Below are 13,636 nucleotides of genomic sequence, written 5' to 3'. Positions count from 1 at the left end.
TGGGTGTTATGCACAAACAATGAATCATGGAACACTTCATCTAAAACTAATGATGTAATGTATGGGGATTAACATAAGAATAAAAAAAAATAAACAAAAAAAACAAAAAAACCCACAACTCTCCTTGGTCCAAAACCTGCTTATTAAAACTCTACTTTTGGAAAGAAAGGAAAGAAGTGGTGTGATTCCCTGTGGAATGGTCTCTGTTTTGCCTAATTTTGACGGCTGGTAAATAGAATTAGATGCTTGTTTCTAATTCAACATGCAGCGTCTCTTGGCCCTGTATTAATAAGGAAGATGGAAGAGTGTCTCCTCCCTAGCTCTGAGCCACATTTCCCTTCAGTCCCTGATTTCTTCATCCTTTGATTAGATTTTAATCCTCTTTGCCCTTGAACTTCTCCTGCTCTGCCCTACCTTCCTTCCCTGGGTCCCGGTATTTGGGGCCGGAGTCACTTGGCAGCCTCAGTGGATGAGTTCTTCAAGAAGAGGCAGTACTGTGTGGTTGATGAGTCCTGCCTGGGCTGTGGCCTGGTCCCTCTGGCTTCTCAGGCAGGCTCATCCTCTTCAGGACCATGTCTGTGCTCAGCCATCCTGCACCCTTCTCGAGGGAGCAAGGGGACACACTGTTCTAGAGAGATCTCTGCCCTTCGAAGGGCACCGGACCTGCCAGGCAGAGCCTGCCCTGAGCCGCTGTTCTGGGGTTGTCTGTGCGGACCAGAGGGTAGGAGGGCTCATGGAGGAAGAAATCCCAAGTCAAAGGACCTGAATTGGAGTCTTGGTTTGCCATGTACCAGCTGTGTGACCTCAAGCAAGGCCCTTAACATCTCCAAGACTCTGTTTTCTTGGCTCTAGAATGACTAGGGAGGAGGGAGATAAAATGGGAAAATGTATGCGAAAGTGCTTTGCCATCTGCAAGGAATTATATGAATGTCAAGGAAGGTCATGATTCTAAGGGAAAGAGCCCTGGCCTAGGAGGCAGAGACCTCTGTGCGCGGTAGATGCTCAGCAAACAGGAAGAGCTGAAGCGGAGAGAGCAGGGCTCACCCTACGAGCAAGAGGGACTGTGGCTTGACACAAGAAGGAACTTCCCATCAGGCTGGTGAGACACTGGACCCCGCAGGAGGAAGGCAGCAGGAGAATCTTTGCCAGGAGAGAGTTATGGTCTGTCCTCTGTCTCTTAACATTCCTGCTGTACACATGGGGCCCACCAGTTGAGTCCTGCCTGAATGGGCAGGTGGCCGAAATTTCCAGGGAGAGAATCCTTGGTTTGGTTCCACCATACAGTGGTTGGAAGATGCCACAGGAGGAGGGCCACCTGGTGGAATGCCATGTTCCCCAACAACGTTGTATCAAATACTAGCATCCCGTGGCCTTTTCAATCAGTATCCTTTTGGGACTTATGGTCCATCCTATTTGGAAGAGACGAGGTAAACAGTTGTTTTGGCCAGAGGACAACTCAGCGTATCCATGGTAATGTGTGATGTGGATCTCCGTGAGGGTGAAACAGAGTGAAGTGTTTATCCAAACATTTCTCCTTTTTATTTTTTATTTCAGCCACAAAACACTTAACATCTAAAGCAGTGCTGTCCAGTAGAACTCTCTCTGATGATGGAAATGTTCCGTGTCTGCACTGATTTTGAGTTTGAGTCAACCTTGACATGGGGAACTCCAACACCTCCGAACCCACTGGGTCATTGTGATAATTAAATAAGCTATATAAAAAGTACACATAGTTGGCGCTCAGTTACTCTTTTTCTTGGGTAGCACCGAGTAAATCTTAAATCTGTGTTTATGCAAATAAGGGAATTGAATGCATATCACAGGGAGGCAGTTGGATGCAAATGCCTCGTAAAGAAGGTGGTTTTGACCCTTGACTGGGAGGGAGCTGTTGTTTACAGATGCTGGAGCGATTCCAGGGTGGAAAAAGGACTTAAGTGGGGAGAGCAGTTCTAAGAACCCATATAAACAGGAGCCCTGACGGGGAGGACGTTCGTCGGCCAGCCCACCCAGACCTGCAGGCGAGCTGCACAGGATACAGATGTATGGGGCTCGGGTACAGGGCCCCAGAGGCAGGCAGTGCCCAGCACCTGCCTGACCACATGTGGGTGCACAGCTGTCACTGGGAGCATGCAGATGCACAGATTTGCTAGAAAGTGCTGGCTCAAATTAGCTGAATCTCATAAACACTAAATTTACATTACAAATTGTCTGAGAGTCAGATAAACTGTATTTCTAAAACCTGCATTTGCAAAAAAATGCTTTATCAGGCATTGCCCTTGGACCTTGTTCCATCAGCAAAACCCGCTCTCCAGGGGAAGAAGCTCTTCAGCCCATCAAATACAAAATGCATCCAATTTTATATTTTCCCTCTCTCTCTCTTTTTGTAGCTCCTTCACAATGAGGCTGAAAATGTGGGAATTGAGTTTGCAGATGCAAAAAGACTGAGAGGTTGGCCAGTCTCCCTGTAACCCAGTTCTCTCTGTTCCACCCATGCCTGGGAAAGGGTGTTTCTGGACTGCTTGCGCGCGCGCTCTCTCTTTCTCTCTCTCTCTCTCTCTCTCTCTCACACACACACACACACACGCACACACACACAGGCAAACAGCCAAGGACACGTGGGAATGCCTAAAGTGGCTGATCATCACCCCCGCCATCTGAGGGAGCCCTCCCCTTCCTGGTGGATCCGCGGCCAAGGCCAAAGCCACCAGGGTGAAATCCACAAACAAGTGGGGACGCCTGGGGCGGAGCGGAGGGGGAAAGCTTACATTCTGCTTTGGCACAGATGAGGCAGGCGGTGGTACAGTTGAAGAAGTTCAGGATCCCAGCGACAGCCACGCTGATGTCCGTGTTGCTGGGGTGGAGGTTCAGGGTTGTGAATCGCTGGAACTGGAACTTGATAAACTCCTCGGGGGCCACTTTGAAATGAGGGACCTGGGAGGAGGAGCAAAAACAGGCAGCAGGGAGGATCCAGAATGAATGCAAAGGAGAGCAGGCACGAGGAAGGTGAGGCTGTGGATGGTGGGTTCTTCTAGGTAAGACCTTTGCCACACTCCCATGGAGATGGAGCTTGCAGGACTCAGGACACCCACGCCCCAGGAGGAAGACAAGATGACGTCCTGGACGATGCTTAAAATAGGAACACCCAGGATGAGAACCCGCTGGCCAGAGACCTGTATAAATGTGCTCTGGACCTTGGTGCTGGGGTCTGTGGCCCCAAGGGGGCAAAATCATGGTCTTTATTCTCAGAGCAACTGCCCACTGCTAGGCAGCCAGACAAAAGGCTCTCGAAGCCATAATCCTTATGATATTTTATTGGTAGTTAATATATCAGAGCAGAGGCAGTAAAAAGAGAAAAACACTGCCCTGGGGACTAAGAAAGGAGCCCCATCAGCCCAGCCTGGTCGACAAGTGTGTACAAACCAGCTCCCAGCAAACTTCCTGTGTGACAGCCTGGGATGGGTTCCTCCGCAGACATGCACACGGAGCGGGGAGCACCGCAGGCTGAGAAGCCGTCCAGAGAGCCTCCGAGTGGAGCCAGGTAAATAAAAACGTGATCTGGCTTCATTAGGACAGTGTCAGCTTCCCTCTGTATCTATTACTGACATTTCCAGGAGGCATTGTCCCCACCTCCTGCCTCTCTTCTCCAGGGAAGAGATATTAACAGGCCCAGATGCTGCTGTATTGGTAGCTTAAGCTATTGGGTAGGTAATAGGAAAGTTAAAGCATAATAAGCTGCCATCCACCTTGATTTTATTTTGTCACCCTCATCCCTGGTACCCAGAGCCAGGAGAGCTACTTGGTGCTTCTACCGGAGATGGGACTCAGGAAACCTCAACTCATGTCCTCCCTTAGGACCAGCATGCTACGGGAGGGCCAAGTCACAGCGAGCATGGGGTTTGAATGATGTTAAAGCAAGTAAGATTGAGGGTAGAGAGCAGGAAGAACTTCCTGGTGGTGAGTTCACTGGCTCCTAGAGTGGGTTATTTATTTATTTTTTTATTTTTTTAAAGATTTTATTTACTTATTTGACAGAGAGAGACACAGTGAGAGAGGGAACACAAGCAGGGGGAGTAGGAGAGGGAGAAGCAGGCTTCCCGCGGAGCAAGGAGCCCCATGCGGGGCTCGATCCCAGGACCCTGGGATCATGACCTGAGCCGAAGGCAGATGCTTAACTACTGAGCCACCCAGGCGCCCCTAGAGTGGGTTATTTAGAAATGACTGCAGAAATTGTCTTGGCTGGGGCTGGCCCAGAGTCTGGGAGGATGCTGAATGGTGTCTGTAGGATTCTGCTACCTTGTCCTGTTAAGATTCTGGGAGAGCTCAGCCAGAGACTGGAGCTCCTTTGAGACTGAGGGAAGGGAAGGGAAAGATTTAGCAGAAACTAGGGAGAAAATTCCTGAATCCAGCTAGGATTAGCCCTTGAACCACAGAGAGACTGAAAAATGCAGACCTGGAGAGAGCCTAGTGAGTTATGAGAGAAGACTCAGAAGAGGGAGGTTGATCTGAGGAGTGTCATAAAGGGTCTTTCTTCCCAGCTTGTATTTTGCACTCCATACAATCTGTCTAAAAAGAATAACCAATGCACCTTGAAAGGAAAAACAGGTCACAAAGGGGCAAGATGGAGGCCAAGGCCAGGCAGGGGCAGGGGGGCAGGGTGGCCAGGCTGGCTGGCTTACACATTTGAGCATCTCTGACCCAGGCCCTCCTTGTGTGGCCATCCGGCCTACAGGGTTCCAGCTAACTTACCCCCAACAGAATGGACCTGTAGAAATACCCTTCAAGCCACAGATCCTAGAGATGGATCAGGAAAGATACTCAGGAAAATGAAGGACAAATGGGTTTTACAGGTCATAGACTCGGGTTTGCATCTAGGTTCTGCTGTATGATTTGGGGCCAACTGCTGAACCTGTCTATGCTTCCTTAGGACGGATATGCTAATGGGTGGTTTGTGGCTCTTTGGGAGGATGAAATGAGAGCCTGCATATGAAGGGCATTATAGCTCAGGACCTAAAATGTTACAAGTATTCCAGCAATGCCGTCTCACCTTTCCTTCCCCCCTTCTCCCCAAATCTAGGGGCTCCTGGAAAAGCTCTTGAGGCTGTCCTTGCAGGGGTGTGAGGGATGAGGGACCCCTCCAGGAAGTGGAGTTGGTGGGAAGTTTCCAGCACAGCCTGCCATCTTGAAGGCTGCTGGAGAATCAGCGAGCTGCTCTGATGGGCCCAGGCAGGGATGGCCCAGGCGGATCCTGCTGGTTTTCTCTAGGACAAAGATCAATCCATAATTGATTTGCAATTGCAAATGCATCCCAGCAAGTCACTGTGGAGGTGTGTGGGAAAGGAGAGGTGAGGCAGAACGCAGCCAGCCACAGGCCAAAGAGCTGTTAGCGGCATTTAAAGGAATGAACTCTTTGGTGAGAACTCCATTCCTTTTCCCTGGAGTGGAGGGGAATCAGTGTGAGCCAGTTCAGCCTCATATAATATGAAAAGAAATGCATAATCTGAACAGAGAGGAGAGGTTGCTCTGGAAGGGACATGACTAGACAAAGGAGGGGTAACCGGCTGGCCGTTCCCAGGGCAGCACGACCTGGATGGCTGGTCACTGGCACAGAGGCCAAAGTGGCAGCGTAGGGGAGATGGTTGTAAATCAGGGTCTCTGCCTCTGGCCTGAAATGCCAAACAGGGTTAAGGGAAACGTGTCACTGAAGCCCACAAGGAGGCCATTCTGGAGTGGGGGTTGGGAGGGTAACCGTAAGGAACAGTGAGGCAGTGTGATGGGAGGCAGGGAGGGAGGAGAAAAGAGGAAATGGGTAGCCGAAGTCTTGGCAACCTCACTTGGTGAAGATCCCAGTCCAGTGACTGGTGCTGGAATAACAGCCTGCCACAGATCTGAGCTGCTACTTGGAGCATGGCAAGAAAGATTTAAATTAAACATCAGCTCTAACTTTGTGGGGCCGGGGCCTCTGAGATATGGGTGGATGGAGGGATACAGTAGGGGCAGAAGCTCCTTTTTTGGCCTGGGATGGGTCAAGAGTCATCTTTCAGGACATCTGAGGGTATAGGGATGGGGAGCTCTCAACAGAGACCTGGCCCGGGGCAAAAAAGACTAAGGGGGCTTAGTCTACAGGGCAGTGGCCCAGCCCTGGGGCAGCAAAACCAACCACAGGACTGGGGTAGGGCAGCCCAACACTTTAAAGTGCAGGTCATGATGCTGAGAGTGGGTTCATGAAATAGGGAAGATAACTATTTTGCCCCAAGCGACAGGGACTCGCCAAGCCTACTGATCATAAAAAGAAGTGGTGATATCAAGGGGGTAGGTTCCAGAGGGTGTGCGGTAGAGACAGCTTGCTGAGGAGGTGTCTGTCCTACAGTGGGTTTTCTCCTATGTCTAGAATCAGATCCTCCCAAAGCTAACGTTTCTGGAAGGCTGAGCCTCCAGGCCCCAGGAGGTGCAAGATTGATCCTTCCTTCCTCTGTCCCTCTGGCCTGTCCCTTCCCTGGCTCCTGACCTTGCGTCCCCTACCACCAAGCTCCATCTGTTCTCAAGAACCCGGCTAGAAGGCCCTTGAGGCCAGAGAGAGGCTGAGCGGATATTTGCCACCGTCTCCCAGGGATTTTTGTGAAGGGGCAGACAGATTCTAGGAGAAGCTAGGAAGGATTCCAGCAATGAGCTAAGCAAAAACAAACTTTTGACTTTGTTTTCTCCAGGGGAAGAGGAAGGAGAGAGCTGATGGAACAGGGAGCAGGCTATTATTCAGAAACTCATCCCCGACTGTCTTTATCCCCCATGGAGCTGGAGCCAAAGGAAATGAACTCAACACTGAAACTAGAGAGGCTCTAAGTCCAGGTGACACCTGAGGAAGAATTCACTGACTGAAGAAGTAAATACTGGAATTGGTGAATGGGGTAGAAAATGAAAGAAAACTTTTTTCTAGAGAATTTATAAGACAGAGGTTTCCAACTTTATTTTAGCAATAAAATGTAGAAGCGCCTCCTCCCAAAGGCATTCTTCGCCAGAATCCCGATATCTAAACGGATAGTCACGAAGCAGCTCCTGGGGAGCTCAGACTCCCGCCCTCTCGGTGCCTCCCGGACTACTACCTACCACAGCCTCTCCCTCTACCCACCTCTAACAAGGGGCCCCCTGGGGACTCAAAGACCCAGAGGAGCTCAGTTTGAAAATCCTGTTGTGACACCTCTCCTCTGTGTCTCCTCCACCCAAGCCACCTGGGAAAAATAAATGCCCAACAAAGGACCACTTCTTTTCAATGTTGTGATGTTGTTGTTATTGGTAACACCAACCAGGCCCAAAGAGGCTCTTCCAGACCTCGAGAATTCGTGATATTTTTGGGCCCGGGGCACGGGTTGCCAGCCCGCAGAGGGTCCCCCAACCTGGTAGAGCACTCACCTCCTTCTCCCCACAGATGTTGCTGATGATGGAGCTGGAGGCCGGGCTGGAGGAGGGTCCCAGGACAGCGACCACCCCCTTGGGGAGGATCTGACACACTGCAGTCAGCAACAGGACCAAGGGTGGGCAGCAGGAAAGGAAAAAAGGCACTCATCAGGTGGGATGTGGGCTGGGTGCCCTGCCTGGGTTTCAGGCTCAAGTCTAACCTTCACCTGCTGGATCCTCACCTTCCACCCCGCCCTCCTCACTCCCTTCCCCTTCACACGCTTCCAAACCCAGTGCCTCTCCTTTTCTGGACTATGGGACTCCAGGACAGTTTTATTGGAGTTTATGGATGGTATTAAATGAGGAAATGACCCAGGTTATGACAACATACGGCCACAGCCAACAAGGTGTATAAATTTTCTTGGCTGTCACCGAAGGACAGAGGCTAATGGCGGAAACCTGCAGACATCATCCCGCCAGGCCTACAGTGTGGGTGTTGGGAGGTACGGCTAGGCATGGCTGCCACAGGGGCTGAGGGCCCTGCTCACGGAACAGTCACCCACCGTGCAATCTGTTAGCCTATCAAATATAAAGAGGAAGGGGAAGAAGAAAGGCAGACAAGCAGAGGGAGGAGGGTGGTGAGGATGATACAGACAAGAGAGGAGAAATCAGACTCAGCTAAAGCCAAAAAGGAGTACATAAGAAGAAAAAGAAAATGAGAGGCACAAAAAAGAGAGTGAGAGGCAAGAAGGGGGTCTCATGTCTCAATGCCACCCTCTGCCCCTCCTGTTCACCTAGACCTCTGCACACTGCCCCTGCTTCCCTGAGTGTCTTGGGCTTCCCTGTGGAGAAGGAGCCCTTCCTTCCTCTACTCTGGACACTCTCCTGTCAAAGAGCACCTCGAATGTCTCCTCCTTACACCTTCCCCGGCTCCTTTATGTGGAATTAATCTTCCCCAGGGCTCCTAAGGCCCTCTGTACTAAGACACTTGTAAATGTGCCTATTTCAGCTCGTTGCTTAGATGTCTTTCTGCTCCCACTAGATTTCAAACCCCGTCAGGGCAGGAGCTAAGCCATCCTTCTCTCTAAAGCCCCACTTCTCACCTCCTCAGTGGCCAGTGCATGTTATTCTAGTTGCCCAGTTCATATTCACTGAACGAATGAATGGATGGGTGGGCTATGTGGTCAGAAGAAGAGTGAATCTCAGATTTTAAAACACGAGCGACCAAGAAAGGAAAGACGGGAGAAGAAGGAGATGACAGACAGAACCTGAGGTAATTCTCAGGACACACACTGTGATATCAGAACCCAAGAGTTGCCCCCTGGAATATGCACTGAGTTTCCCTGACACGCTGTAAGGCATGCTTCCCTGCAAAACTCAAAGCTTGCCTCTGGACACCTTTTCTTCCTACTCACGTCAAGAGTCAGGCTGAGCCATTTCTCAGGTCAGTAAACTGAGGTTGAGGGATCAGTGCAAGGTTCCTCGCTGAGTCGGCTACAAAGCCACCCCTGCTATCTAGATGTTCTTCCCCCCAGGGTAGGGCCCTAACCATTGGCCCACATGGCCACGTGATTGCCCTCATGGGGTACAGGCAGCGGGGAGAACGTCAGATCCAAATCCTAGCGTTGACCATGCAAACCACAGATCTACACCACGGATCTCAGCTGCCCAAGAGAGCCTGGGTACCAGAGGGGGGCCCGTCTGTACAGTGTCAGAACCATTCCCATTGACAAAGTAACGGCAGGCAGGCTCCATCTCCGAAGAGGAGATGAATTAATACACCCAGAGTGCTTAGAATGGCCCTGACCTGCCACACGGCCTCATTGTGCCCACTGCACCACACGTGCTGGATATTTCTCCTAATCTGATTGGGCCGTCATGCTTCTAGGAAGAAGATGCAGTATTTGTCCCTCTTTACAGATGGGGAAACTGAGGCTTAGAACATCGACAGAACTTGTTCAAGACCACAGGTAATAAATGCCAGAGCTGGGCTTGAACTCAGAGATCCACTGGGCACCAAAGCCCTGAACCACTCCACTTCACCCCACTCAGCTCCGCAAGCTCCCAGCGGAAGACACCTGTGACTTTTCCTTGGCTTCCCTCACTGAATCCACTCACTATAACCCATCAGTGGCCGGGTTCTGACCCCTTGACCTGCTTGCCCACCGTCCCCTCCTTTCTACTCCCATTGTGACTGTTTGAAGTCAGCCCCTTTTTCCACCTGCCTCTTCAGGGGTTTCTCTGTCTCCAGAACTCTTCATTTCCCATCCATTCTCCAGACTGTGAGACAAATTATAATCCTAAAACACAGGTGTGTGTGTGTTACTGCAGGGCACAAAGAGTGTCTTATTTACCTCTGCGCTCTCCATACCCAGCACGGGGCCCGACTCAGAGTTATGTGCTCAATAAATAGCTGGTGAACCACACGGAAGCCTGCTCAACATTTTCCATGGGAAATTGGAAATAAGCTAAGGGTCCAATTATAAGGGAATATTTACCTAAAAGTGTGAGTCATATACCCACATGAAATATTGTTAAGGTATTTAAAATGCTTATAAACAGTTTATAAGAGTATTAAAAATATTTATGAAATAATATTAAGAGAAAGAAGAAGGATATAAAATTATACGTAGAGGTATAGGAAGGCTACAACTAAGCAAATACAAAAACCAGGTATGAGCTCAGGAACGAAGGGAAGATGTTATAAAAGCCTGTGTTTACTGAGTCCTAATTATGGCCCATTCCAGCGCTCTGTACAAATGGACTTATTTAATTCTCAGAATGACCCGATGAGACAGGAACTATTATTTCCTTTTACGGACGAGAAAACAGGACAAAAAGGCTGAAGGTCAGAGCCAGGATTCACACCCTCAATCCCTGGGCCCCAGGTCAGCACGCTCATCACTGTACCACAGAGCCTCCCGTGGTTCACGGGGCTTAACTGGACGTTCATGGGGACTGCTGACACTGTATGACTCTCTTCCCCCTTTTTTTCCCCTTCACTTTCTATAATGAGCATGTATTCCTTTCATAACATGTCATTATAAAATACAGACTGTCATAAGAAAAGTTTCTTCTGAGGAGCAAGTAAAATCCAATTGTATGTGATCTCCTCAAGATACTACCTTTCCACGCCTTTCTCCCATTGTGCTCTTAGCTACTTCACGCCAGCTTACCTGGAGCATGCTTCCTATTTTCCTACTCAAGCCTGTTCCCAAGTAGTTCTCCCTGACCAGACCAGGGATTCTTAACCTGCTGCCTCAGATCTGGGGTGGAAGTCAGTGGTCTATGAACACCTTGGGGGAGGGGGGGGTGGAAATGACATCACTATTTTTTCTCCTAACTGAACTCTGGCATTTCCTTCAATTTTGAACATAGGCAGTAAACCACAGTATCTTAACAGTACCTCTGACTTTGTCACCAACAAACATCACAAATGTTTTCCTGTCACCCTGAAGTGCTACAGATTATCTTAAGAGATCATTTATATTATTATTTCAAAATTAGACTAGCAGTTGGACATGTTGCTAGGCTTGGCTATTTAGTACATTAATAAACACATTTTTAATATATCATTATAAATATATTATAAAATATATTATAAAATATAAAATATATATTATAGAATATATCATTATAAAAATATTATAACTGCATTTCCATATAGCTGGTTTTCTTGGTCATCCTATCTGTTTTATTTTATTCATTTAAAAACACTTTTCTGTGAGGCACCTGGGTGGCTCAGTTGCGTGAGTGGCCGACTCTTGGTTTTGGCTCAGGTCATGATCTCAGGGAGTCTGCCTGAGATTCTCTTCCTTTCCCACTGCCCTCCCCACTGCTCCTGAGCACGTGCTTTTTCTCTCTCAAATAAATAAATAAATCTTTAAAAAGAATAAAAACACTTTTCTGAGAAGGAGTCCATTAGCACCCTTAGCACTCCCGCACGACCATGGTCTAGGCCCTCTCTTGCCCTTCTGCTTGACAAACTCCTACTGATCCTCCAGTGCCCAGTTCAGATCTTGCCCCTAGGCAAGAAGACACCACCTCCTCCTTATATGCACATCACACTGTGGCTCTGAGTCAGCTCTGCACTGGAGCTGCTGAGGCCGATCAGCTTCCCTGTTCTCTGAATTCTTGGCCAGCTTCTGCCCCAAGCTGGTTCATTATGTTGGGCCTCAATAGAGAGAAGCTTCTCCTAAAAATAAATTCTTAATAGAAGGCTAAAATCCCTTATTCCCAATTCCAAAAATCCAAAAGGCTCTGAAGTTGGATGGTTTTCATCAAGCTCATTTGGTAGCAAATCTGATCTAAATGGACAGATGTGAGGCTATTTATAGTATGTGAATATTTGAATATAGGTACGCATGTATTTGAATATGGGGTTCTGGCCCAGGCCCCACCTGGAGATGTTACTTAAGGTATGGTGTATGTACCACATGACTTTTCCAATATCTGGGAAGTTCTGGATTCTAGAAACATCTAGCCTTGCGGGTTTGTGGACCTGTGCCTTCTGTTCTGAGTGTCCATCTCCCATCTCTCACACTGGACCAGGAATTCCTTGAGGGCTCAGGTCACATCAATTCAGCTCTGGCTAAAAAGAATTGCTCAACAGATGTTTGCTCAACTGAATTGAAATGATGCAAAATGATCCATTCCCTATGGCCCGGGGATTTCCTGGGGTCTGGGAATTGCTCTCTCTTTCCCTAGGAGGGATGCCCTGCTCAAGACAAATGGAAACTGTTTATGAAGGGCCTCAGCTCTGAAACCTCGGGGACCCAGACTCGAGAGGCCCAGGCCATCTGCGTGAGGGCCCTGAGCAGTCTGTGGGAGGGACAGGAGGGGAGGGAGGTACACTTTACCTCTGCCTCCCAGGGAGCAGGAAAGAGAGGGAATGGGGAGACATGAGTGACATTGCCATGGCAACAAAGTTTCCCAGCCAGCGAGGCATTGGAAGACAAGGGGCAGAGAAGCTGCTGGAATAAACATCCCTGATGTGGTGTTGTAAGCGGGGAGGATTTCTTCCCCTCAAGATACCAGCTCCAGCCTGGATCCCAAGTCCTTCTCTGAGTCTTCGCAGGGAGAAGAAGGGTCTGGCTGTGATGCAGATAATACAGAGGGGTTAACCATGGGCACCACTAGGCCCTCTAGGGCAGGGGTGGCCTCCTGGGGCAGGGCAGGGTCCTCTTCACTTACAGCACGGCACTTCCGGGGAGCTACTGAGCGACTCCCCGAGCCCATGCAGGGAACGGGCCTGGCCATTGGGAGCTGACAATGAGGTGGACCAGAGGGGGCTGGGAGAACCCAGAGTCCTTCCCATCAAAACATTTCACGATGCTGAAGCCAAGTGGGGCGGGAGGGCAAGGTCTCTCTCTGTGGGTCTGGTGGTGCTGCATACTCAGCACAAAGGGAAGCCCGGACTGTCCCAGCGCAAAGCAAACAACAGACTCGATCCACCTGGAAGAACCACACCTGTGCCAGAGCCTGCAGGAGCATGCTCCATCTCGACCCCCGCCCGAGAGCGCACAGTGGGCCGAATGGGAGGGCCTTGCTGGTCCCCGAGCCGAGGAGGGGGGTGCGTGAGGGCGAGAGTGCCAGGCTCTGCGTCATCATGCCCCACGGTGGGGCTCTCCCTGGTCAGAGAACGCAGAACTGGCATCGGCTCCCCCTCACCCATGGCCTCAGCCCGGTCCCAAACCACCATGAGAGCAGCACCTACCGGGGGCATCCCGTGTGCCAGGCACCAGGGAGGAGTTACTCTATGAATTCCTCTTCTACTACTGCTGCAATGTAAAATGTATCAAGAGTTCACCCTATATCGGGCACTGCTCCAAGTCTTACAAGGGCATCACCTCATTTAATCCTCAAAAAACCAGGGTTCCTGGGTGGCTCAGTCGGTTAAGTACCTGCCTTCAGCTCAGGTCGTGATCCCAGGGTCCTGGGATCGAGTCCCGCATTGGGCTCCCTGCTCCGTGGAAAGTCTGCTTCTCCCTCTGCCCCTCCCCATTGCTCGTGCTCAATCTCGATCTCTCTCTGTCTCATAAATAAATAAATAAATATCTTTAAAAAAAAATCCTTAAGAAACCTCTTGAAGGGGAGCATGGGTGGCTCAGTCTGTTAAGCATCTGCCTTCGGCTCAGGTCATGATTCCAGCGTCCTGGAGTCCTGGGATCGAGCCTGAGCCCCGGGGCTCCGTGCTCATCGGGGAGCCTGCTTCTGCTTCTGCTTCTGCTTCTCCTTCTCCCCCTGC

At 49.9% G+C, this 13,636-nt stretch overlaps 1 protein-coding gene across 1 annotated transcript in view; it reads right to left on the bottom strand.

The window, feature by feature from the left end:
- Positions 1 to 13,636, bottom strand: part of GRIK4 (glutamate ionotropic receptor kainate type subunit 4) — a 427,067-nt gene that overhangs the window by 163,840 nt on the left and 249,591 nt on the right. Inside the window, exons 5-6 of the mRNA XM_035009151.1 lie at positions 7,405 to 7,502; positions 2,766 to 2,931 (exon numbers count right to left, since the gene is read on the bottom strand). Coding sequence (XP_034865042.1) covers positions 2,766 to 2,931; positions 7,405 to 7,502 — 264 coding nt within the window. The remainder of the gene's footprint in view (positions 1 to 2,765; positions 2,932 to 7,404; positions 7,503 to 13,636) is intronic.

Source organism: Mirounga leonina, unplaced genomic scaffold, assembly GCF_011800145.1.
Source record: "Mirounga leonina isolate KUSES-001 unplaced genomic scaffold, KU_Mleo_1.0 Mir_153, whole genome shotgun sequence".
NCBI classification, from domain to species: domain Eukaryota; kingdom Metazoa; phylum Chordata; class Mammalia; order Carnivora; family Phocidae; genus Mirounga; species Mirounga leonina.
The sequence above is the reverse complement of the archived record's forward strand: the minus strand, read 5'-3'. Positions and strand labels throughout refer to the sequence as shown.